At 39.8% G+C, this 25,159-nt stretch overlaps 4 protein-coding genes and 1 long non-coding RNA gene across 5 annotated transcripts; 3 read left to right on the forward strand and 2 right to left on the reverse strand.

Moving 5' to 3' along the window:
- Positions 1–887: 887 nt before the first annotated feature.
- On the forward strand, positions 888–1,788 carry LOC135611640 (CASP-like protein 1E1). Its single transcript, XM_065107272.1, has 2 exons — positions 888–1,199; positions 1,278–1,788. Exons 1-2 carry the CDS (start codon positions 934–936, stop codon positions 1,615–1,617), a joined length of 606 nt encoding a protein of 201 aa, XP_064963344.1. The 5' UTR covers positions 888–933; the 3' UTR covers positions 1,618–1,788.
- A 981-nt stretch (positions 1,789–2,769) lies between these two features.
- LOC135581391 (uncharacterized) lies at positions 2,770–10,647 on the forward strand. Its single transcript, XM_065107602.1, has 2 exons — positions 2,770–2,945; positions 6,766–10,647. The coding sequence occupies exon 2, from the start codon at positions 7,005–7,007 to the stop codon at positions 10,203–10,205; it is 3,201 nt and encodes a 1,066-aa protein (XP_064963674.1). The 5' UTR covers positions 2,770–2,945; positions 6,766–7,004; the 3' UTR covers positions 10,206–10,647.
- Positions 10,648–11,684: 1,037 nt separating this feature from the next.
- Positions 11,685–13,294, reverse strand: LOC103983697 (uncharacterized). Its single transcript, XR_671589.3, has 2 exons — positions 13,184–13,294; positions 11,685–11,954 (listed from the first exon to the last, which is right to left on the reverse strand). It is a non-coding gene; the product is annotated as an uncharacterized LOC103983697 (long non-coding RNA).
- Positions 13,295–15,950: 2,656 nt separating this feature from the next.
- On the forward strand, positions 15,951–18,545 carry LOC103983696 (NAC domain-containing protein 21/22). Its single transcript, XM_009400968.3, has 3 exons — positions 15,951–16,322; positions 17,501–17,772; positions 17,959–18,545. The coding sequence occupies exons 1-3, from the start codon at positions 16,136–16,138 to the stop codon at positions 18,328–18,330; spliced, it is 831 nt and encodes a 276-aa protein (XP_009399243.2). The 5' UTR covers positions 15,951–16,135; the 3' UTR covers positions 18,331–18,545.
- Positions 18,546–18,793: 248 nt separating this feature from the next.
- On the reverse strand, positions 18,794–24,127 carry LOC103983770 (uncharacterized). Its single transcript, XM_065107273.1, has 13 exons — positions 23,203–24,127; positions 22,231–22,705; positions 21,946–22,130; positions 21,787–21,867; positions 21,669–21,710; positions 21,549–21,593; positions 20,989–21,075; positions 20,591–20,717; positions 20,131–20,214; positions 19,847–19,951; positions 19,485–19,549; positions 19,297–19,402; positions 18,794–19,156 (listed from the first exon to the last, which is right to left on the reverse strand). The coding sequence occupies exons 1-13, from the start codon at positions 23,269–23,271 to the stop codon at positions 19,035–19,037; spliced, it is 1,593 nt and encodes a 530-aa protein (XP_064963345.1). The 5' UTR covers positions 23,272–24,127; the 3' UTR covers positions 18,794–19,034.
- Positions 24,128–25,159: the final 1,032 nt, after the last annotated feature.

A 25,159-nucleotide genomic window follows, 5' to 3' on the forward strand; every position in this document is an offset into this window, starting at 1 on the left:
GATGAAAAGTATATGATGCAAGCCAAAACGTTTCTTTCAAATTGGAGACTTGTAACTTGTGGACAGTGGTGGTTGTTTGCTCTGTCTTTCGGCTCAGGACACAGTTTGATTTAGATCTTCTAGTGATTCATTCAGGTCTGATATCTAAATGATCCAAGTTGGGAGGTGTTCATTTATAACTCTGACTCATTTATGGGTTGGCAATATACGATCGGCATGCGAATTACAAAAGATGATTCTGGTTTGCTATATGTGTTCTTCAAAATGGCATCTTTCTCATTCTCCTCCTCTGTAACAAAGTTTTCCTGCTCTATGACTGCTCATAGTGCGTACCTTATTTAAAAACCTGGAAGTAATATAGTAAGATCCCATCTCTAAGCCTATCCATTGCTAGCATTAGAATATTGCGGTTTAATGGATCAAACACTTGTAAGTGGTGAAGAATAGACATGAAAAAGCCATTTCATCACCAAACCTTCTTTGACGAAACTTGGTTTCGAAGTCAAAAAGACTCTTAGTTTCCACTCCCCTTCCTTCCTCCTACCCCGCTGGTTTGGTTGGTTGACACGCAAGTTTCAGAAAGTCCAATGGCAATCGCGGCTGTTACACGGCTTTGACTTCGTATATCCGCGATAAGAAACTCGTCTGGAGCTTTAGTTGACTTTGAACGCCTCAAGATGCAGTCTACGATGACTCCATTCACATCCATCGTGCAACAAGCTCTGTCAGGGTACAATGTCAATCTAAGACTTTACTCGGTAATGCGCAGTGATCTGTGGATATTGATGGGTACCTTCACCCAATTTATCAAGTGGACAGGACTCTCTCTCTCTCTCTCTCTCACTCTCTCTCTACATATATATGTATATATACACACATATACATACATAGTTGTGTTATCCCACAAATCATTCACTCTGCATTCCCCTTAAAATGGAGTCTCAATTTAGGCCTGGGTTTGATGTGAGCCAAGGGGCTGGCGGTCGGGCATCCAAATTCGGGGACGTGGTTGCTCCGCCGAGCTCAACGCAGCTTCCCGGCATCATCCTCCGCATCGTCGCCATCGTTCTGACCTTCATTTCGGCGGTCGTGATGGGCGCCGCTCGACAAACCACCACGGTCACCGGCATCGACGCTGAAACCGCCTTGCTGACGAGCATCACCGTCACCGTGAAGTCCACCTACTCCGCCGCCTACGTGTAAGAAGTCCTTCCCCATGCACGTTCACCACAACACAGCTTTCGCTTGGTTCTCATCATCTCTTCATCACAACACAGGTACTTTGTGGTGGCCAACGTGCTCGTCTTCTTCTACTCGGTCGTGTCCCTTGTACTTTCCATGGTGAACAAAGCTCGACTGATTTCCATGTCGCTACCCTTCTCGATCGCCGACCTGCTCATGGTGGTTCTCCTCTTCTCCAGCAATGGTGCAGCGGCGGCCATCAGTGTTGTGGCGGAGAACGGGCAGCAGAACCTGGCCGGCTGGGACAAGATCTGTAACCTCGTCGGCGGCTTGTGCGCCCGCGTCAACGCCGCCATTGTCCTCTCCATGATCGCATCGGTGGCTTATGTGATACTAGTCGTGTTTGGCATGGCCAACCTTGGTCGATCTCAGTAAACTTCCTTATGGATTCAAGTATCCTGTGGACTTGCAGTGATTCTGTTTCTGCTTCATCCTGTTCTAAGATTAGCGAGTGATGTAGTTTGTGTTTCAGGTTTGTCCATTCTAATGGATCACTGTGAAAGGATTTGGTAGACTTATTTGAATGAACTTGATTGTTGCAAAGCATGTCGGCAAGAAATAATTCGAATTCTCTTGAGCTTCACATACAAGTCTTTCCATACTTGAGGATTTTTATCATCATCCAAGTAATTCGAAAAATATAACTCTAAAAATGCTTGCTAATCCTAACATAATATTCATTTTTTTAATCTTAGAATCAATTACATCCCCTTTTTTTTTAACCAAATGAATGTATATAAATAAGTAATAAATAATATATATATATATATATATATTATTTATTTTTAAGACAATTTTTCCAATATTTTAGAAGAGTTACTTCTTGATTTTAGCGTCAACGAGTGAATTATCATCATGGCCGTCTATTACAAGTTGACTCACTCGTATGTACGGTGATCTGATTGATCGAAGACAGAACGTGCTTGTCCACCGTCAGATTTAGATGGTTACCGAATTCAAAGCAAAGCGCCATGATCCAACGGCGCCGAGGGACTCGACCTCGCTCAAACGGCCTTTCAAGGGTCAAAAATTGCAAAAAGGTCCCCTTATAAAATGAAATTTTACATTAACATTCTTTAAAGCACAGTATCCTTCGATTTAATTTCAGGATATATAGTGTTAAAAGTGCTTTGCTACTGATATTAAAAAAATTAATTTCTTATTTCTTGCGATGATTAAAGGGATTATTGGTCAACATTTTGGATATGTTATCATGTAATTTCCTGCTTTAAAGGGATTATTATGTAGATAAAACTTTTTCCTTAATCTACCCATTTTCGTCTGCCTCGCGCACCCACCCGTCTGATAATTAGAGCTATAACCACAGACTGATGATGCCTGGGTCCACCGGGGTAAACAAAGGTTTTGCTGCGAAAACGCACGTCACTTTCGTTTCGTTTTTATCTTTTAACATTTACCCCCCTGAATCATTAGTTAATTTACCAAAAGCCCTTCACCTTCTCCATGTCAATTTAGAGAGAGCATTTTCTCTTCTCTTTCGGTTCCCGCTGTGTTTGTTGTCCGTTCCCTTCTGTCCCCTCACTGATCGTTGGTTGCAATTTTAGGGTTCCGGCAGCGCCGCATCCACCTCGTGCAGAACCTCCACCATCGAGCCTCATCGGAGCACTCACCCTTTCTTACCGTTTAGGGTCTTTGAGTCCTCGGCCGAGTACGTTTACCCTTCGGCCGTAAGGCGTCTCAGGGTAAATCATGTACTCCCTTGCTTGGCTCGAGATTTCGGACGTACTGGTAGGAACTTAGGGTTTTGGTTTCCTCTTTCAAACCCCTCGTATGGACTGTAATCACGGTGCTTCTCCAGGGGTTTTGTATCTGCGTGTTGCTATCTCCTTGTTAGCATCTCGGTGAAGTTGAATCTTCTTTTGTCTTGGCCGGTTGATTTTTCTGCATAAAAGCTTCTTTCCTGCATGATTTTGTTTGGTGTGGAGCATTTGACTCTTCTTATTCCTAAGTTCTTATTCGTGCCAAAATGTTAGTGTCGCTAATATTTGTCTATTTATATTGCATGTCAAACGGTTGCAATAAATACACTTTTAAGAATGCTAAATTCATATATAAGATATGTATCACTGAGTCAAAATCTAAATAGTTAACGTCATTGACACAAACAACACAATCAAGGATATTAACGTCAGGTAATTATTAAAAAAAACAATATAAACTATGACAGTGTTTGTTTAACAATTATTGATTATACAACAACTAGGTTTCCTGCATTATATCAATTACTACTTATGGAAATTTATTTGCTGATGGAGATTGTAGAAGATATTGGACTATCGATTATCATTTCTTGAATTTACTTTATGTTTCTGTTTACTGACACACTAAGGTCTGATGTAATTTGTTTTTGGTTCTCACTTTTGTGGATTCTGATTGAATCTTTGGCTTATTGTTGTGATCTTGTGGTTCTTGTTATAGTTGGATTCAGTGCTTTCAAAAGGCACTCGGGCGAGGCGAGGCGAGACCCGAGTGTCTCACAGTACCTCAGGGCGAGGCGTTTCAATGAAGCGCCGCTCGAGTGCTTGCTTAAGCCCAGGCGCTGTGCGCCTCGAGTGAGTGCCCGAGCCAAATTGGGCCAATTTCGAGCTTGGGGTCGATTGGACGAGTAAGTTGGTTCAATTGAACCAACTAATGTAGTTACCCTAACACCCCCTTCTCGTGCCTGACCCAGCAAAAGATACCAAAAGCAAAAGCGAAACCTTACATCTGTCGCCCTTAGAGGCTTCGTCCACTGCTGTAGCTTTGCCCATCGTTGTCGATAACCTCGTTTATCGCCTTCATCTGCTTCGTCTATTGCCTTTGTACGCTCCATCCACCGCTGCAGCTCCTTTCGCCCTGTCTACTGTCGTAAACAATCTCGTCTGTTGCCTTCGTCTACCATTACAACTTCATCTGTTCACTGTTGGTAGCTTCGTTCGCTACCCTCTCCTTCCCCCACCTTCCTCCATACCTGTCGATTACTTGGCTTCTCTATCCACTCTTTCTCATTTCAATTAACTTGCTACACCATATTGAGGTGGTGGACTGTTACTCTGTTATGAGTTAAAACTGGTTAGCACCCTATTAAAAACATTGTTTGGCGCCATATTGAAAACACCGTTAAGAGTTTAATTTGGTACTTTATATGATTCCAATATGATGTGTTATTTTTATTTTTTGATCATATTTATGAATCATAATGTATATTTTTTAAATTTTATCATTCGAGAGCACCTCGCTTAGCTTAGGCCAGGTGCCTAGCGCTTTTAAAAACACTGATTGGATTTATGCAAGAAAGTGAATAAAGTGGCAAAGGTGTACTTTGTTATTGAGAAGGTGGAGATGGTTCTTTTTAAAATTGAATTGCTTTTTTGGCTATTCAATTATTAGTTATCTTTCTCAGTGTTCTGTATTGCCATGTATTACTTGCTCTTTAATTTTCTGAGTAATTTTCATCCCTAGGACAAAAAAAAAGAACTTGAAGTTCTAAATTATAGCATTTCAGCATTAATTTGGTTACATTGACCATATAGATTTCCTTTTTTCAGGAGAAATTGACTTTGTGAAACATTGTTTAAGCAGAATTGTGAAAGTGCGATCCTGATGCTAGGATATCCTAATTTTGCTTTGTTGCATAATGATTGTCTGGCCATTTTTGGATTTCTTGTACCTAGTTGGGATCGTTTGAGACTTAATAACTAAATTCAACTCTACTTGATACAAACCTAAATGGTCAGTTGGCAGGTAGAAGACAATGCTTTACCGGTTGCCGTTTTAGTTCACACAGCTATAACTAATCCTGGTGGAATATTCTCTGGTCTTGAGAAGAGCCTGGATGGGAAACATCAAACTTTCCTGTAGGAACTAATATATCTCTCAAAGGCACAACCATTTGACAAGGAAATGGAACACAACTTGTGTATTTTGCTCTCTTATGTCATGAATGGGGAAGTAGGAACTAATATACCTTTCAAAAGCACAAATAAGTCGACAAGGCAATGGAACACAACCCAGAGGATTTATGCATTAACTTGTCTTGTGAACAAGTTATTTATTAATTATATTATTTTAATGTCTATATTCTGTGTGTTGCCAAAAGGCACCCCAGGAAGACATCATATTACATGGCTGTCAAGCATGTTCATGGTGCTTGAGGAAGATGGGTGAGCATTGAGAGATTCTGTAGTGTACTACCCTTTATTGCATATCGTCCCTAGTTTGTGCAAATTATAAGTTTCCATGTCCCTCCCTTTTGATGGTTCCATCTTCTTTCTTCTTTCTTCTTTCTTCTTTCTCTCCCTTGCATCTTTTCCTTTTTCTTCTGTTTCTTTAAGGCAAACTGCAGGTAATAGTAGGCCATTTGGACTACTATATTCTCCAGTTTAAATATCATTTAGGAGACTGAATGACTTGATACAGATCTAGGTAAATATCATTTTCCATGGTCATTTAATTCGAGAATTGCAGTCCTAAGAAATAAAACTTGCAGTTAGATGCAGCTGAAACTAAAAGTTATTGTGCACTGGTTATTTTGAAGGCTAAGATCTTGTAACTTGTGCTTCAAATGTCAAACAAGTCAAGACCAACAACTGAGTGGCAATTAATTCTGAACATGTAACATTGCATTGTATAACATTGTAAACTCATGTTGCTTTTCTGTATGATGTGTATCACTGGTAAATGGCACATGTTGGACCAGCTGAGTTTCCATTTTGTAGGTGATAACATGTTTTTAGGTACTCAATTTTCTTAATCATCTCCAGTTAATAATTTTATATGCATGATGGTCATGTTGATGATTGTATTACATTTTGATATTAGATGTAGTAATCAAAATCTAAGATTGTCTACCATTTCATATCCCTGCTTATACATGATAATTTTTGGGTTGTCATTGTCTAGTGAAGTGACATCATTAAGTGCTTTGATGGCTAATTTTGATCTAACAACAACAAGCTGCAATATCTTATGTAAACTCGTTTGATCTAGAGAAACATTACAATGACATCCATGCACAAAGGTGTTTGTGATTTCTAAAGGAGTCCCAACAGGGTTCCTTTGTGTATGGGGAAGCATCTTGACCAGTATAAACACCTATGTACAGTGGAGTTGTCTAGTGTTTATAGTAGTTTTAGGTGCATGAAGTACTTTGAAAACATATGACATATTATAAGTAGGAAAGAATTGAGAGGATACAGTGTTGCCTTTGCTTATTTATTTCAATCATGGATGTCATTCTAGTAATTTCTAATTTTGGAAGAATGTGAAATTTCATTATTACTAGTATATTCCTGTTATTTTCCTTTGTGCTCTTTTGGCAGGCTCTTGTATTTGATAGGGTTTTATTGACCTTATCTTATTTATTTCAATCATGGTTGTCATTCTAGGATCTTCTGGATTTGAAAGAATTTCATACTTGCCTATCATCATATTCCTGCTAGCTTTACTTTGTGCTTTTTTGGCAGGCTCTTGTATTTAGTAGGATTCTAGTTTTGTTCTAATACATTTTATTACTGCATGCAGGTACTTCAATTTTACTGTGTGGTGGATATCGTTGATGATGATCTATGATCCACAATTATCTAGAGAAGAAGCTGTTACTAAAGGCGGTCGAGATAAGATGTGCTTTTCTCTTTGCCATGCTTTATCTACAGAAGTGAGCATGAAGAGGGAGCACGATCCTTTTGGTTTATAGCACTTTTAAGTGTAGAAATTCAAGTACATTCTGCTAGACAAGTGCTTTCTTTCGTAGCTGTCACACTATGGACTGCAACAAGGAAGAGGCTTTCAGAGCCAGGGAAATTGCAGAGAGGAAGATGCAAAACAAAGATTTCAGTGGTGCACGAAAGATTGCTCAAAAGGCTCAACGCCTATTCCCTGTGCTTGAGAACATCTCTCAGATGTTAACTGTTTGTGAAGTTCATTGCTCTGCCAATGTCAAAGTTAATGGAGAAATGGATTGGTATGGAATTCTGCAAGTGGAGCCAACAGCAGATGATTCATCTGTCAGGAAACAGTACCGAAGGCTTGCACTTTTACTTCATCCTGATAAAAACCAGTTCGCAGGTGCTGAGGCTGCCTTTAAATTGATTGTAGAAGCACATATGACTTTGTCTGATCAAGAAAAACGACACCTTTATGACATCAAAAGGAATGCTACCTTCAAACCTGCCCTGTCCGGACAGTTGGCTCCACAGATGAGGAAGAGCTCTTATGCTGCTACAAGTGGTTTTAGCGCTGTGAACTTTAATGGTTTAAACCTACAACAGCAGCAACCATCATGTTTTGCTGCTGCCCAGACTTTCTGGACGATCTGCTCTGGTTGTAAAATTAGATACCAATACTATCAGAGCATATTGAACAAGTCCATCTGCTGTCAGAATTTTTTGAAACCTGTTGTTGCACATGATTTAAATGCAAAAGCTGTACCTTCTGAGGAAAACTTAGGCCAATCATGGATCGATTCTGGAAACCCACAGCAGCAGATTCCAGTTGAGCAAACTAACAATGTCCACTGGCACAATCATCCTGGAAGTACCTCTTCTCATATGGGCCTGAAGGTAAGTTTAGGTGGAGGGCTAGAGATCAAAATTGAGCATGGAGGTGGTGGACCTGCAAATGTGGCAACAGATGTCAAGATGAATGATAAAGGTGGTGAAAGTAGTGAGGTTAAGTTTGGAAAAATGAACACCAAGGAAACAAATCACGGAAAGCAGGCTGCTAAGCCTTCAACTGCAAATTCTAGTCAGAAGAGGGCCAGAGAGGTGGCTGCCATGGATTCAGATGGCACCAGTGTTGAAGACATAGCTATCGAGGTTGATGGTCATCAAGCAAAGCATTCGTCTTCATTTTTTGCCCCAAGAAGGTCGGGCAGGCTCAAGCAGAATATTAACTATAACAAAGTCGGAAATGAAGATGATTTTAACTTTGTAAGTCCTCCACATTGTAAAAGGTTGACGGGTGACTTACTAGGTGGTGCTGATGGGCATGAAACTGAAATTTCTCATGCTAATGCTGATAGGGTTACTTCAGGAGTCAATGTTACTAATTTTGCTGATGACAATATGGAGAAGAACCATAAAGAAGATGCCCGCTCTGAAGAGAAACAACCATGTGCAAGTAAAGGGGTTAAAATAGGAGAAAGCAAACAAGACACAGTTATGAAGGAGAAGTCAGGGACCAGAACCGAATGGAATCTTAATTCTACCTCCAACACCTTACCTGAACATGGCAGAGTCACGTATCCTGATACAGAATTTTGGGACTTCGAAGAGCTTAGGCATGAAAATGCATTTGCAGTTGATCAGATATGGGCTGTTTATGATAATCTGGATGGGATGCCTCGATTCTATGCACGAATTCGTCATGTTTATGCTCCACATTTCAAGTTGCGGCTTGCTTGGCTTGAGCATAATCCCTTAAATGAAGTTGAGATGGCTTGGTCTGATGGGGATTTGCCAGTCGGTTGTGGGAATTATATACTTGGATCCTCACAGTTTACTGAAGACCGGTTGATGTTCTCACATGTTGTGTCTTCGGAAAAAGGGAAAAGAAGGAACTCATATACTATATATCCTAGAAAGGGTGAGGTTTGGGCTCTTTTCAAGGACTGGAAGATTGGGTGGAGCTTTGATGCTCAAAATAGGCTCTATGATTATGAAGTTGTAGAAGTCCTTTCAGATTTTACAGTGGCAAATGGAATTAGTGTGATTCCCTTAGTTAAGATAGAAGGATTTGTGAGCTTGTTTATGCGAGCAAAAGAGAAGCGTATGGCCCCATACGAGATACCACCCAATGAAATTCTTAGATTTTCTCATAACATCCCTTCTTACAGGTTGACTGGGACAGAAAAAGAAAGTATTCCTCAAGGTTGTCTAGAACTTGATCCTGCATCTCTTCCGACCAACTTTTCAGAGTCATTTCCTTCTATTAGTTTCTGCAGCAATACAAGTAGAATTGGGAATTTGAATGAATTTAGTGGTTTGCGTTTTAGGCCCACAACCGATGAGGAGGAACCTGGACTTAGTATGGAGAACGACATAAGTCAGAGTTCGTCTCCTAATGGTGTGAAGTGTGTTGGTGATGCAAAACAATATCAAACAACTGAAATCCACCATTCAGATGCTTGGAGGAATGCCCAAAATGGTGCAGACCAGTCTGAAACAGGGAATATTGTGGAAGACAACTTAGATGCCAGAGACATAAATAATAATGCTGCTGAAAATGAAAAATTGTCTTCAATGTCATCTTTAAGCTCCCTCACCTACGAATGTCCTGAGGCAGATTTTCACAACTTTGACCAACAGAAGTTGATTGGAAACATCCAACGAGGTCAGATTTGGGCAGTTTACAGTGACATAGATAAGTATCCCAAGTACTATGCACAGGTAAAAAAGGTTGAGTTGGAAGAATATAGAGTGCATGTGGCATGGCTTGAGGCCTGCCCTGTGTTAGTGGAGCAGGTACGATGGATAGAAGAGGGCATGCCGATTGCATGTGGAACATTTAAAGTGGAACGACAGAGCATGATATTCGATAACGTTGATATATTTTCTCATCTTGTACAGGCTAAACCAGCTGGTAAAAGAAATCAATATGTTATTCTTCCTATCTGTGGTGAGATTTGGGCGGTTTATAAGAATTGGAGTGCTAATTGGAAGCATTCAGATTTGGAAAATTGTGAGTATGATGTGGTGGAGATTTGTGAATGTACTGATGCTGGCATGAAAGTTAGGCTTTTGATGAAGGTTAGTGGTTATAGATCTATTTTCAAACCTGAAATAGAAGGAAAAGCTGTGACCATGGAGATCCCTAATGATAAATATATCACATTTTCTCATAAGATACCTGCATTCCGACTAACAAATGAAATAGGAAGAAAACTGCAGGGCTACTGGGAGCTGGACACTGCATCTGTACCCGAAATTTTACTGTTCTCAGACAATGAACGATGTCGGAAGTAGACATTATTCAGCAGCTTATGGGGAACTTTTGATTACATTGCAGACGCCACAGTTCTATAGATTTTTTTTTTTTCTTTGTTCTTGCTGATACACAGACAGGTATGAGGTCCTCTTTTTGCTTGAGTTTATGCTCAACTTGCTCCATTGTGGATAACAGCTCAGTCACTTATTTTTTCTGTAGCCTGCAGTTTTGCACAAGCGGCTGCTGCTTTGGAGGATGCAGATCACGATTTTTATTACACTTTGCAGGTTGGAATATTTTTTTCTCTATTCTCCAGCATCATTGTTTTGTAGGTTAGTTTAGGTTTGCCTTTAGCTTTAAAGCAGCCATGGATAGATATTGTCTCAATACACTTAATATATGGAGTCGGAGATTTAGGCATTTGTCTCGATTCTGTTTGCTTCTTCCTCTTTTTTTAAGTGTCTTTGAAACCCTACCTCTTTAACAGTTAGTTCTACAGTGTCTATTGTTGTGCTCATTGTTGTATGGCTTTCGGAAATTCGTGGATGAACTGTGGTGTTGATGCCCTAACAAACAAGATTTAGTCTCACATTGAAAACAAGTTGATGAAGACTTGAATTTACTCATTTGAATTTGATGGAATGCTTTTGTTTATTTGGTGTTTAAATATTTTAGATCAATAGGTTTAGCTCAATAACTTAAAATCAGGTATCTTATCAAATGAATTAGTTATTGGGTGAATTTCTAAAAAAAAAAGAAAAGAAATTTTCATAGAGTTCTAACTTTTTAAAATTTTAATTTTTTTGCATTATCTCTTATCTTTATCGAACCCACTGTTGCTCCACCAGACTCATCGTTGTTTTCGTTTTGCATCATTGCCCTATAAGGATGATGATAGGATGGGCGTCGTGGCTATGTCTTGAGGCATGTAGGCAAGAAGGACATGTGGATCGCACACTCTCGGAGTCAACCAACGAGAGAGGCAACTAAGGTTGGTATGGCTATTGTGCAAGTGTGACCGAATGTGTAAGTGTAATTGACGCACAAAGATGAGGGAGGTGACTAAGGTTGGTGTAGCCAAGGCTAGTGTCAACCAAGCGACGACAACAAGTGTGGTCAAACATATATATGAAACCAACAAAGACACAAGTGATCAAGAATAAAATTATCATTTATGAAAAACAAATTATATAACTTTTTTTAAAATATTAAAACACTACAAAAGTTTCTTAAAACCAAGGACTTATTTTATTAAATCAAATCATTTAAATAATAATACATAATTATCTCATCAAAACAAATAATAATAACAAATGATATTATTTTTTATTGTTTTCGGATGCTTTTTAGTAAATTGTTGAAGATGAAACTAGAGGAATGTTGGATGATAGGAAACACATTGTTGAAGAAGATGACATGAACATGTAATTTGATAGGATGTGAATTGAGGAGATAACCTGAGAAAGTTTCATGAGTAGAGCATTTTGTTGACTCTAAAAGACAAAGATCAACATACATGATCACGAATTAAATCACATATACGATTGATAAGACAAAATAGAGATTAAATAAAGCGTGTCTCCAAATGTTAAGCATTTTTCACTAGTGAAAACAAACCACAAATCATTACCCTAACAAGCAAAATATAAAGTTGCTGGACGCAGAGTTCCAACAGTGCACCTTCCCAACCACCGAGGAAGCCATGACCAACCGACCACCCCCTACTTGGATCTCTGCCTCATCTTTCGTCTCTTCCTCTTGAGTCTCCTCATGCGCTTCTTCTTCCACTGTGGTAATAAAACAGTTCAGCTGTGAATATATTAATTAGGGAACACAACAGAATTTTAATCCTATATTATCCATCCACGAACTTAAATCAGATTAATGGGCGAGTTCATGGTGGGAGACAAATCTCGATGGTCCCCCAAAAAAAATAAAAAGAAAGCAAGATCCATGCCTTACCTGCTTCTAAACTCTCACGTTCTATATCAAGGCAAAAGAAAGAAAAAATGCATGACCGATGGCTATGATGCTCGATGCAGATAGTTCACTTTGGATTTAACCAAGTCTTCTCATCTGTCTCAACATTTGCTCTTTCCGAAATAAAATCTCTTAGTAACAAAAACAATGTAGCATAGATGATGATGAGATGAGCGCAAGCAATGCATGACCACTTCCCTACTCCTCAAACAAACAAGTGTTCTTTTGGAGCAGAACCAGAATCTTGGAAACACTTGCCAGAAAGAACGAATGCTATTCTTGGAGTAGAACATGAATCTTAAACAAAATTCAGAAAAAAAAACTACACCCTTTATGATTCCACATGGTTCCTTCCAAACGAAAACCAAAACAACGCACAGATTATTATGCCAATCGATAATGTAGTTTCAGGTCACCCTAATCACATCTCTCAAAAATTAGGAACAAAAGGTACCATTTTTTTCTTATCAAATATGCCAAAGACGATGGCAGAGCAATAACCAAATCAAGATCATTTTTGAAGCCCTAATGCAAACACCCCAAGAAAATGCATCTTTCTCGGATAAATTATTTTTTCTTCTCGAAGAAGAAGCTCCCAAACATACAGAGACAAAGAACGAAAACTACGACTATATCAAGCTCTTCTAGCCAGAAGACATCGCTTTCCTTATCAACAACAATCTCTCTCGCGTACCAAGAACAAGAACAGATCTATAATCAGTCAAGATTTTATCCAAGCTCTCATAAAAAGATACATCTTTGTCGCAATCACGACAGAAAGTAAACGCTTTTCCTCTCAAAGAAAGGAACCCATACATACTGAAACCAAGAATGTAACTACCATCAAATCGAGCTTTTCTAAACTAGTAAAGGATCACTAAAAGTCAGTCACTTCAAACCTGTAATGAAGTCCAAAACGATTACTCCTAAAACAAAAACCCAGGATCACGAGAAAAGAATCAGGGAAACAATTTGTATCTTAAAGCAGCGGCAACAACAAACGGACCGAAGAAAATAAACAGGAACAAAACCACACCTTTGCTCTCATCTCGATGGAACAGCCGACCCTACGATGCTTTCCCTCTCGATCGCTGTCTTTCCCGGTGCGGCGTCGAGCTTGCAGGTCCGGAGTGGTATTTTGGAGTCCCTATATACACAGTCGAACCCTAAGGGTAGTTTCGTCATAATAAAATATTACAGACGCTATAGGGCCAAGTGTCGAGGTGGTCGAATCGGCCCAACCTTATTGAAGCCCAAGTGACTCGAATGGGACGGACCGTGTGGCGAGCTGGTAGAACCGGTCCGTACAAATAGGCCGGACCGTATGGCCCCATGACAAACGTATTTAAACCCAGGCAATATGAGCGACCTAAATGATTCGAATGGGCCGGACCGTGTGGCGAGCTGGTCGAACCGGTCCGTTTCCGATCACATACTCGTTAAAGCCGAGCGATCCAAATGAGCCAGATGGACTGGCGATCTCGTCGAATCGGTTCCTATTAATCTTAGCCCGGTTCGGTTCGGTTCGCCCAATCATAACATCAGTAAAGCCCTTCGTTTCCAGTACTACATATACACCTCAGCGGGCTAAGGCTTTTATTTTCGGGCAAGAGCACATCAAAACTCATTATCTAATTGGCTTGATGAACAAAGTGGCCCAACATTAAATTGCTATTTTGATTATATATATATATATATAATTTTTATGATCATATAATTGTAATTTATAGCAGAGGAAAAATATTCATTAAATATTCTCATGCTTTATTTTATTTTATTTTCTTTTCTTTAAATGAAGAAAATGGAGTCTCAGCCCATCATGATGTGATAGCAATGAAGTAATCTACTTTGCAACTCAAAAGGAAGAAGAAGAAAACATAAAATACTTGGACTTTATGAACTATAAGATGTATACTATTGAGCTGCTAAGGTATGATCAGTGCCTCCTTTTGATCGAGTCAGATTGCGTGTTTGACAGTGCCACCATCTGCAACCTAAATGTTTGATTATAATACCAGCCTGTTGTTAGATGTTGACGAACAAATCGAGATGAAGTATATAAAGTACAATGATGATCGCGTCATCTTGGCAACTTGAGCATAGATTGAGTTGTCACTTGACATCATCCCGTACATGTTTCAGCTTATGATCATTCATTCATTCATTCATTCTTTCTTTCTGATACATGCACATATACATGAAAAATTTGTCATCGATGAACTCAACCTGGGGCTGTTCTTCTTCCATTTCGTCAACTTCTTTTCTTCAACCTCACGCAGCCATGCAGTTCTTCTTCCATTTCGTCAACTTCTTTTCTTCAACCTCACGCAGCCATGAAGATGGATGTTTCAGTTTCCTTCCGTGGAAGCTCCGGCAAGATGATGCAGCAATATGCTGCATGTCCTTTTCTCGAGGTCCTTTGTCAAAGCAAACAAGCTTTGTGCAATCATTTGGTGTTTATTTCTGATGATTAATTCCGTTGCTAGCTACTCGGATCGAATGGGTCAGTTGGTACACACGAGGATATATTTCGGATGAGGCTGCAGTCTTGTATACAGCTTGCAGTGTTCAAAAGTCAAAACCACAACTCATGCGGAGAGGTGTATGTGGCAAAGTCAAAGTTTTCGCCAAGTGGAAAAAGTCTCAATATACTACTACTACTACTATATGAATAGACTCAAAAGTTGCTTGAAGCGGTCTTAAACCGGCCGTCCGTCCGTCCGTCCGTAACTGTTGCTCAATCCTTTTCAGCGAAGAAGAAGATCGATCTTGGAATAGAATTGGAAGGACGAGAGCAGAGAAGAGATGCAGAATCAGTTTCCTTGAATACTCGTAATATGTTTGTTTTCTTAAGATGACCAGTTCTTCGTCAGCGATTGGCTTGAAGTTATATGACGTTCATGGAAAGAACAGCCACACGAGGTTTCGACACTTGTGTTCGTTTTACTACGAACAACACGCTTAGACCACGGAAACATCTGCTTCTTACTGCCATGGATTGAGTGGATTGTAAAGGGCTATTAATTTATTCTTTTAGTCCATCCGAAGCACGGCAGTCTACAATGTAGAAAAGGAGATATCTCCTTGTCAAATGGCCTTAGCAGACGTCATATCGATCGAGACGACACATGCAAAAGAAGAACTCAATCCATGGCTTCCTATGTAGGCCCGAAAGATAAGACGGTCGTCAGGAGTGGCACCACAAGTACAGACGACGATACACGCTCGATGTTTGGTTCCCAACCAATAAATAATGAAGCCTAAGAATGATGGGACGAGTCTTTTGGGATCGAAACCTACCACCCTACGACGGATGTGGCAACTGTTCATATGTCCGAACGACACACGCACACACGACGACACCCCTACCACCAGTCAGGGAGGGAGACCTTTTGCATGCGGCGGAAGCATGTGAGATATCTCATCTGCTGCCGATCGATGGCTTTCTTGCGGTGTGGGCGCGGTTCACACGGCTGAACAGATGCAAAGGCCGCCTCGCGTGCATGTGAGGTGTCATCAGCATTGCTTCTCGGACGAGTTCAGACCGGTAAGCACTGATGCGATCCCTCATCAAATGAAGTAGGTGTGACGATTCGGTGTGAACCAAAATGGACCGGTGATGCCTCCATTGCCTGCACAGATTTCTTGATAGCATATGCTTTCTTTGTTTCTTTGTTTCTTTGTTTCTTTGTTTCTTTGTTTGTTGCGGGAAAATAACATATGACTATTCTTTTTCTTTCTTTGTTTCCTTTTTCCATTGGGGAACACAACAGCGCGCGCGCGCACACACACACAATGTTTTCTCTTCAGCTTTCTCCTTTTAAGTAGTTGACTTGCACCTTATACCTTCCCATCTTCCTACCTCTTTAAGGATCTACTCTCCTACCTTGTCTTTGTATTCCTCTTCTCTATTAGCCTCCAACCATCCTCTCTCTCTCTCTCTCTCTCTCTCTCTCTCTCTCTCTCTCATCTCAGCACAGGCATCGCTATGAGTCACTTGAGCATGGTGGAGGCGAGACTGCCACCAGGGTTCAGATTTCACCCTCGGGATGATGAGCTCGTTTGCGACTACCTGGAGAGGAAGGTGTCCGGGGAGAATGGAAATGGCGGCATGCACGGGTGGCCTGTAATCGTCGACGTTGATCTCAACAAGTGTGAACCATGGGAGCTTCCTGGTGAGTTCGGTGACCACCATCTCATGAGAGCTTCTCATCATGAGAGATTTGCATCGATTTCCAACTTCATCGCTACTTCTCTCATCCCTCAGAGGAGCTATCTGTTCTTTTTGAAGAGGGAGAAGCAATCAAATTGCATCTACCATAATCTTTTTCATTTTCTGAGATCCGTCGTTTACGATATATGATGGAGATAGAATTTGGTTAGTCAAAAAAGATAAATCTTGCTGTAGATCAAACTGAAGAAGGCTTCCTATTTGATTTCCTCACATTATTTTCTCATTAATATTCTCCTATATTATATGAGGCAAAGATTTTTCTGAACATCATGAATTAGAAGTATTATATGTCAACAGGATAATAATTTCTCAAGGTTTTTTTTTTTAATTTATTCTTTGTTGTTCAGAGGGAGGAAAATGGAAATTTTGTTTTCTTCTGATATATTAGAACCAGAAAATTGTCAGCTTAATGGTTTTAAACATCTCCATCATCTCTCTCTTTTTTTTTTCTGGTTATTTTACAGCTCATGTTTTTGCTAAATTCTGTTCAAGTGGAAGCTATTTGAGGCACAATTAATTAATTATCACATAGCAGTAGTATATACAAATAGCATAAGTTTCTCTTTCTCAACCCCAAAAAGAAAACAAAATAAAAGAAGAAAAAGGAAGAGTTTCTATTCATATCTATCTATCTTTATGAGATAATTATATATAATTTAATTGGAAAGAGACTGTTTGTCTTCCCAATTAAATGATAGAGTCCAATCTCCACACGGCTTGTCTTCCTCTTTTAACTTTCTCTTCCTTGCTGACACAGAAATATCCTTTTATCTTTCCATGTCAACCTTACAGTAATCTACACCTCATTTCTGCCTCCTAAAATATCAATAGTAAAACATACGCAAAAGAATTATATCTTCATTTTCGACAATCAAGAAGATTGTATCATTTTTTTTTCTGAACCTTAATTTTTTCTAAAAAAGAAAAGAAGAAGAAGAAGAAAATGTTTCTGTCCATAGTCACTGACCACAACTTTGCAGCCAACAAAAAAAAAGAAAGAAGAGATAACATATACTTCTTTAAGTCACCAAAATATTTAGACTTAAGTTGATAATTATAATATATTTATTTATAAGATTTCTGCGTGACTGAACAAAACATGTTACACCGATATATCAGAAATGGCGTGCGTAGGCGACAAGGAGTGGTACTTCTTCAATCTTCGGGACCGTAAGTATGCCACCGGACAGCGAACCAATCGAGCAACTCGATCGGGTTACTGGAAAGCGACCGGGAAGGACCGACGGGTGGCCCGAAGGGGGATGCTCGTGGGCATGAGGAAGACGCTGGTGTTCTATCGAGGCCGAGCTCCCAAGGGTAGGAAAACCGATTGGGTCATGCATGAATTCCGCATCGAAGCATCCTCCGACCCTCCCAACTTCTCCTTCGAGGTATTATTGTCACCATTATCATCGAACACCATCATGATCTCAAACAGGCTTTACAGCTCTTGTTCTTCTTAATTCTCAATCATATATCATCAACTTAATGTATGCTTCGCATTCCATAGGAAACCTTCGTCTTCTTTCTTCTCGTCTCATCGACCACTTACTTCTTCATCCGTTGTCTTCCAACAGGAGGATTGGGTCCTGTGCAGGGTGTCCTCCAAGACCAGAGGAGTGATCACCAAGCCTGATGTCAAGAATTACGATGATGACACAAGTTCTTCCTCCCTCCCTCCCCTCAAGAACACGTACATCACCTTCGACCAAGCGCCGCGTAGCTTAGAGGGGTTCGAGCAAGTACCCTGCTTCTCCAACTTCACCGCACAGCTTGCTGCTGCAGCTCCTCCTGTGGGATCACCAGACCTGAGTTATTATGATAACAAGTTCTCCGCAAGGCCTGCCTTGGACCACTTCCCCAAATTGAATCCTCCAAACATAATTCAGGAAAACTTAGGAAGCTACTTTGGTGAAAATGCTTTCTCTCACATGTGGAATCCTTTTTGAGTTCATTGAATTTGTGAGATTGATAGTGACATACCATTTGGAGCAGGGGGACATCTTTCTTGTATATATACGCATTGGTCTAACGATGTCCCCACACAAGGAAGGAAGGAGGACTGTTGTGTGTGTGCTTGGTGTAATACTTTTTCTAGGGAGTGATTCCTTTGTGACAATACAATAATTTATACGAATGAATGCCTTGATTAATGTGTCACTGATGTCCATGGTGTTCATTCGAAAGTTTTGCAGATGTTTGATATCTCAACCATCTGCTATTTCTTTGCCTTTGTGCATTAGTATTTATTTTCAACCAATCAATCAGGAGGGAGTTTCTTTAATTCGATCCTAAGTAAATTGCTCATCCTATTTCCTTCAGGGAGGATGGATGGATGTAGCATAATAACCAGTAAAAACTACTGCTTGAGAACATGTCCAAGCTATAGTGAGTGGGTACTTGTCCTATAAACATAGCAAAATTTTGTGCAATGACAGCCTGTAGAAGCAACTTCCTCCTTCAACCAATCACCTAATTCTCAGGAATCCTTTAGTTGAAAAGAATAAGAAAGTTTTTTTTTGGAACCAACAATCCCATATTTTAGTAGAGAATGGATACTCAAAAAAAAAAAAAAAAAAAAGACATGGTTTATTCTGGTGTAAGCGTAAAATTACTTTGGAAAATTTGTCTGTAGAATTCATGTTTTCATCCATTATGAAAGGAATGCTATTCTTTTCTTTAATGCACCATCAAATTCATCCAAGAGCTGCTCGATGCTTCTCCTTGATGTCAACATGTTGTTGATCTCGAAGGCTCTTAGCTCATGCCTCAGATCTGCAAAAGCAATGTTTAGCATATTTCTGAATGAATACTAAAGAAGATATTCCAAAATATATACAGAATTTTTCTTCGATCCAACTTGCTGCTCAACAGGATTTGAGTGGATGATGTTAGTAGGAATGTGACAGACATACCCACTAAATTCATAGATTTGAGTGGAAAATCTGTGTCATTGGTGCTTAGGAACCGAAGAAAGTTCTTCATAAACTCTGGCGTATCGGTACAAACCAAGAGCTCCCTCTGCAACATAATAATCAGTTAATATTTTCAGCAAAATCTCAAGAAATCAAGCATTAAGAGAAACATGAAACATGGATTTTACCTTAAAATTCTTCTGGCTATCATAGTGTCCTGAAACAATCACAAATAGTCGAAGCTTTTCTGACTCTGAAAGATAGCATCAAATTGAAATTTCAAACTAGTTTAGGTAGCAAGTTTTTGCTTCTAATAGAATTTCCTTTTTTCTCAAGTGATTTCAGCATTCCAGAACAAGCAGCGTAGAACTTTTGATCTCTAAATCATTTGTTAGAATAGAGAACAAATTGATATATGCCGAGTGACAAACCCAGTGGAGACAATGAATGATCCAAAATTCTGTTTACCCTGGCAGCTGACATTCCTAGGATAATATTGGGAACAAAAGTATCAACTTTTACTGTCAGCATGCTGACGGAATTCTATTACCTTGAAATTGAATCACCTCCTTCGCAGCTGAATCCTCGTGCTTAAGAAGTTCTTCGATTGAAATACCAATTGAGCTCATCCCAGTGTTGGGTATGTTATGCTTTCCTGGTTGCGGTGAGTATCAGTGTGATGAAGAACTCACAAGAAGAGAGAAAGCAAAAAAAAAAAAAAAATTCATCATGGTAAAACACAAGTTATATCAAGCTGATGTTTTAGTCTACTCTAGATAGTATTCTTCCTAGATCAAGCTGATGTTTAGAAATTAGAACCGATGGTGATCATACCTGAATACGTACTCCATTTCTTGAAATCCCTACGGAGGATATCTCTCACCTGAAGTTCCGATATATCTGATATTTTGTACTTCACTGCAAATATTAGATGTTCTGGAAATTACTAACATGACAAGAGAACACAAAAAATATACAAAAAGAAAAGACAAGATTCATTTAACAGTAAACATAGATCACATTACATTCTTCAGAAATTTTACTTGTTGAGAACTAACCCATATGGAAACATATAGAACATAGCAGCCATAGAACTTTATATGATGATTAAGCCGTTCTACTTTTTCTCTTAAGAAACATCAAAAGTGTTGCAGTGATCAAACGGAAAAAGATACATTTATCTAGTTCGAAAAATAGAAAAGGTTGTTCGATTGGCCGTTGTTGGCTAGACATGCTTTATATGCTTCTATAAACCGAATTTAATTATAGTTGGTCAAAAATTTTAACAACTCACAGAGCTGGTAAAGTCCACTGCATCCAAACCGACCGGCTCCTTTGATCAAGAGTGTTGCCATGTACTTATCTTTTGCAGTGCAGTTGGCACCAGTCAGATTCTTTGTGTCTAAAAGGATTCCTGATAGCTGAACCAGAAGAAAATGCAACTTTTAGTGACAGTAAAAATAATTATCTACTGGGATTTTCATATTAAAAAATGATTGATGGATGATGGTTCTAAGAAGTAACTTTTTATTACGAACTAAAAAGACAACATTTCCCTTTGGGCAGGCATTTGTTTGAGTTTTCAAGATTCTGATGCTATTTCTTCTGTAACAGTGCTAATTTTTTGAAGTTGCACAGACATTATTACTGTGTGATTAAGAAGAAAACATATTGTAGCAGATGTAATGTTACCAGCAATCTGCTAAATCCCTGCCCTGCTAGGATTTCTGGTGATGTCTCTGCATACTTCTCAGAGATGAGAGTACAACATGAACCATCCTGTTTCATTGAGAAGGCACAAGAACATTTTCTATAAGTTAATATCGATGATGATACATCTATTAAACATGAGGTATAATGAGCTCCCTGTGCAACGAGATCACTGGGTCATACATAAACCATTCAGTTTCATGATACTAATAAAATTGAACTAATCAGAAGTTGCTGGATGAACAAAACAAAATTTTTGAGCAGCTGTGTTGTTTATATATGCTCGAAACCGTGCTGTTCTAGTGGTTCAGTTTGGCACGCTTAATGATGTAAGCATTTGACTTCAGAGATCAAAAGCCCAAAATTTGCTTCAGTGATTCTTGTTGAAAGAAGTAACAGAGGAACAAACACATCACTCATTGGCCATCTACATATACAGAAGTAGGCTTACACTTTATTTTATAGAAGAGAAACAGTGTACTTTTCCATGTTTGTTTATAGAAGAGAGGAACAGCATACGTAACCGAAAGCTAATGCTTTACCTGACTCATGGTGACATCTTCAAGAGAAGCACTTTCAGAGCAAACCTAGAAAGAAATCAATTATGTACAATAACATGATGACCAGAGCAAGTTATTCTGACACTGTGGTGCCATACTTACCTCTTTGCAGTTGAACATTTCGATCGGTACATCTTTCAGCCCCTGCACCAACCAAGGTTTCATTGAGTTCCCAATTCCATATCATTTTGAGATGGTAGCAACTGAAACTAAAGAGTACCTCCTTGTTGAGTGGAAGCTTGTGGTCATTCACCAGTACTAGCTTCAGATTTCCAAACCGATTGTGATACGAAAGGTCAATCTGTTTTCGGAATTCAGAATGATCCAAACATCTACAATAAAATCTAGATATGTTCGTCTTAAGGATGCTGAATTGTACCTCATCAACAAAAACTATGGATGATTCATCAACTCGACATGAATTAAGCAACCATTTGAGCTCTGAGTGAGCCATAAAATCTGCACGCTTGGTGTTGATGACCGGCAACACGCAGTGTTGGCTACTTGTTTGAGTCTCATTCAAGAAAAAAGCACAAGCGATCGTAGAAACAACCGATCCAACATCTGGACATAGTAACATGTGATATGTTAAGAAAATCACACTAGGAGATTTTTGCCGAGCAAATTAATTATTTGAATCATGTTATCATGTATGCATGCATACCGGCAACTGCTTGTCCAATCACAGCATGCAAGAATTGTCCTGGGACACCGGCTTCGACATCAGCCTTCCTTTGCCTCAGGTATTGGTTTAATCTATCAATACTCTCACACGCTTCCAAGATGGAAGAATCATTTCTTAGTGAGATGTTTCCAAAGAATGCAGCAGCAGACTGAGCCGAAGAAGAAGTAGAAGGTCTACTATTCCTTTCAGCATCACCGGAAGCTCTTGTGAACTCTGTCTCAACATCAGAGCTTTTAGCTAACTGATCCTTCTCAAAATTAGACTGTTCATTTGGATATAACGATTGGTGTTCTCCGAGCCCGGACTTCAACTCCAGGTTTTCCGGCACTGTTTTGCTGATGTTGGTTGTACTTGGAGGTCTCTGCTTGTAATCCACCTCCCGTAGGGAATGTGATAAGCTTGTGCTTGTGGTGTCTTGTGAGACGTATATCTTCGTTTGAGTTGAAACTCTTACCTGCATTTCGGTAATCGGAGAATGATCGATCTTGCTTGGTTTACGGAAAAGAAATCCTTATGATGTATTAAGTTTGGTTTCCTGAATCGATCGATTTGATGTGTTTCTACTCTTAACTTAAACTGACAGAATTAATTTGTTCTGTGGAAACATCATCTGATGGTATGCTCAGGTATTCAAGCTGATCATTATCTGTAAGCTATGAAATTATACAAACCGAGAAAGATTTCCCTTGTTTTTGTGTGTGTGTGTGTGTGTGTGTTCTTGTTCTGTACTACAAATCAGTGATCATGCTAAATTGGTCAATTTGCAAAGTAGAACTCGTCTATATCTATCAATCTTTAACTTTGCTAAAACTCATGCTGCATAATTTCATCGATCATGATGACTCACGAAGTTGGTCGACGGAATTGCATAAGCTACTTTATCAGCACCAAAGAAATCCAAAAATCAATCATTCAGAAAATGTCATTGGGGCTGAACTGAATCATCCTAACCTTGTGCTTTCCGGTGCTAAGCAGCTTGAGGTTCCTCATCTCGTCGTGGATCAGACTGATGAAAACCATGAAGATGCACGCGCCGCTGCATATACTAGTAACCGGTGGCAGAGGATGGAGAAATGGACAAAAGTGTTGTTGTTGTTGTTGCGGTGTCCGCCTGCAGCTTTGGATTACTCACTAGGAGCATATCCTCCTTTGTTCTTGTGTGTTTTTCTCGTGGATTTTGTCATCTTTCAGGTCTAAGCCTTGGTTTCTAGGAATTAATGATCCGTCTCCAACTAAAGCAAGCTAACACATCCAATTGCCTCCGAGTAAGCGAGATCGATGCACCCTAAGGAAGAAGTTTCAGAGAGGGGTGTTGGTATTACGGAGAGTGAAAGGATGTCGAGAACAGCAGGAAGCCAAGGGAGGATGAAAGAATTCCATCTCCAAGACAGAATCTATTGATTTATATTCTTAACAAAGTTGATATCATCAATCGGTCCGATTCAATATCGTCAGCCTTTAAATTTCTTTCATGTATTTGGCCAAAACTCTCTCTCTCTCTCACTCTCTCACAAACACACACACACACACATTCATTATGGCTTTATTATCTATTACTTGTTTGCTAAAGCTGCGAACTGAGCTTCACGTAGCACTTAGATCTTCTGATGTCTACTAATAAAAAAAAGCTATGAATCGTATAGCACAAAGATCCCATTCCGGCAAGGGTTAGAGAATCAGAGAGAAAGCAATCCGCAGGATTAGACGAGGCTGCTTTCTTGTCTGCCCACGAGGACATACTACTAAGTTGAGTTCCGGAGATGTCCACCAAAGCGAAAGCACAAATCATACGATCACTGATCTACCTTTTGAATTCTCGCCCACCAAAGATCTCCTTGGCGACACATCCACTTCTTATCCGTCTCACCAACCCTATGGGCTGGACTCGATGATCCAAACGGAAGAACACAGCTTCCGTCCGTAGCTTTCATAGAAGATAATTGGAGAAAATTTATATTGATCGGGAGGAAGCTTAGTCAACACGAAGCACAACTTTTGGCCGAAAGAAAGACTGGACCCAAAAGCGTGCCCACCGAAAACATTCGAATTACAAGAACTCGTACTACACGAGTGGCGAGACAGAGAGAGAGAAGCGGTTTTAGCCTAATGGCTATCGTTATATGTCGGCATCGTCACATCAACCCACTGCTGTGGTCTCAAAGGGAATCTGCTGCTGTCTGACCTTTGTTGCCTTTGGGAAGAACACGTTAGCAACATCAATCATCATCCAACATAAGAACATATTTCTTCATTAAATATATCATATATATATATATATATATATTTATTTATTTTTGTTTTGGGTGTAAACAGCAAGCAGGTGAGGAGGACACTTTTCGATATATTTCAACAAAAATTCTCGATCACAGATCTCTCCTTCCATGCAGAAGACCTGATTTGATTCTTCTACCCAACCCTAATCGCACTCGTCAAGCTTCTTCCTGCTTCCCGTTTCCTCCCGTCTTGTCCTCGACGATCTTTGTCCGTCTTCGGCCGAAAGAGATGCCGCCTGACGAAACGAAACCTTTTCGGTGGGACAGGCACTACCTACGGAATCCAAGACAAAAAAGTTTATAGCGTTCTCTTCCATCTCTACCGTCCACTCTTCCAGGAAAACACAATCTTAAAGAAATCGAACGGTAGATAACGACTCCATAATAGATTTCACATACGCTCGTCGGCCCGTCCCCCTCGAATCTTAGCGATGACCGCTCGCTCACCGTGGAGGAGCTCCCAAAAGAGAGGGAGTGGGTTGGGAATGGGAATGGTGGTGCGCAAAAATTTCTCCGTCCAAATTTTATGAGGTCATAGTCAACGCGAGTCATCGCGTTCTTTTTTCCTCCTTGTCGTCTTGGTGTTATAATAGAGGGTGTCCGAATTATTGGGAAAAACAACATGACTCTCTCTG

Source organism: Musa acuminata, chromosome BXJ2-5 (assembly GCF_036884655.1).
Source record: "Musa acuminata AAA Group cultivar baxijiao chromosome BXJ2-5, Cavendish_Baxijiao_AAA, whole genome shotgun sequence".
In the NCBI taxonomy this organism is placed as follows: domain Eukaryota; kingdom Viridiplantae; phylum Streptophyta; class Magnoliopsida; order Zingiberales; family Musaceae; genus Musa; species Musa acuminata.

Coding starts and splice junctions, on each gene's coding strand:
- LOC135611640 (XM_065107272.1), top strand. CDS start 934: ATGGAGTCTCAATTTAGGCCTGGGTTTGATGTGAGCCAAGGGGCTGGC. Junction 1,200..1,277: donor ACCTACTCCGCCGCCTACGT/GTAAGAAGTCCT, acceptor ATCACAACACAG/GTACTTTGTGGTGGCCAACG.
- LOC135581391 (XM_065107602.1), top strand. CDS start 7,005: ATGGACTGCAACAAGGAAGAGGCTTTCAGAGCCAGGGAAATTGCAGAG.
- LOC103983696 (XM_009400968.3), top strand. CDS start 16,136: ATGAGTCACTTGAGCATGGTGGAGGCGAGACTGCCACCAGGGTTCAGA. Junction 16,323..17,500: donor TGAACCATGGGAGCTTCCTG/GTGAGTTCGGTG, acceptor CCGATATATCAG/AAATGGCGTGCGTAGGCGAC. Junction 17,773..17,958: donor CTCCCAACTTCTCCTTCGAG/GTATTATTGTCA, acceptor GTCTTCCAACAG/GAGGATTGGGTCCTGTGCAG.
- LOC103983770 (XM_065107273.1), bottom strand. CDS start 23,271: ATGGTTTTCATCAGTCTGATCCACGACGAGATGAGGAACCTCAAGCTG. Junction 20,215..20,590: donor CAGTGGACTTTACCAGCTCT/GTGAGTTGTTAA, acceptor TAATATTTGCAG/TGAAGTACAAAATATCAGAT. Junction 19,403..19,484: donor ATAGCCAGAAGAATTTTAAG/GTAAAATCCATG, acceptor ATTATGTTGCAG/AGGGAGCTCTTGGTTTGTAC.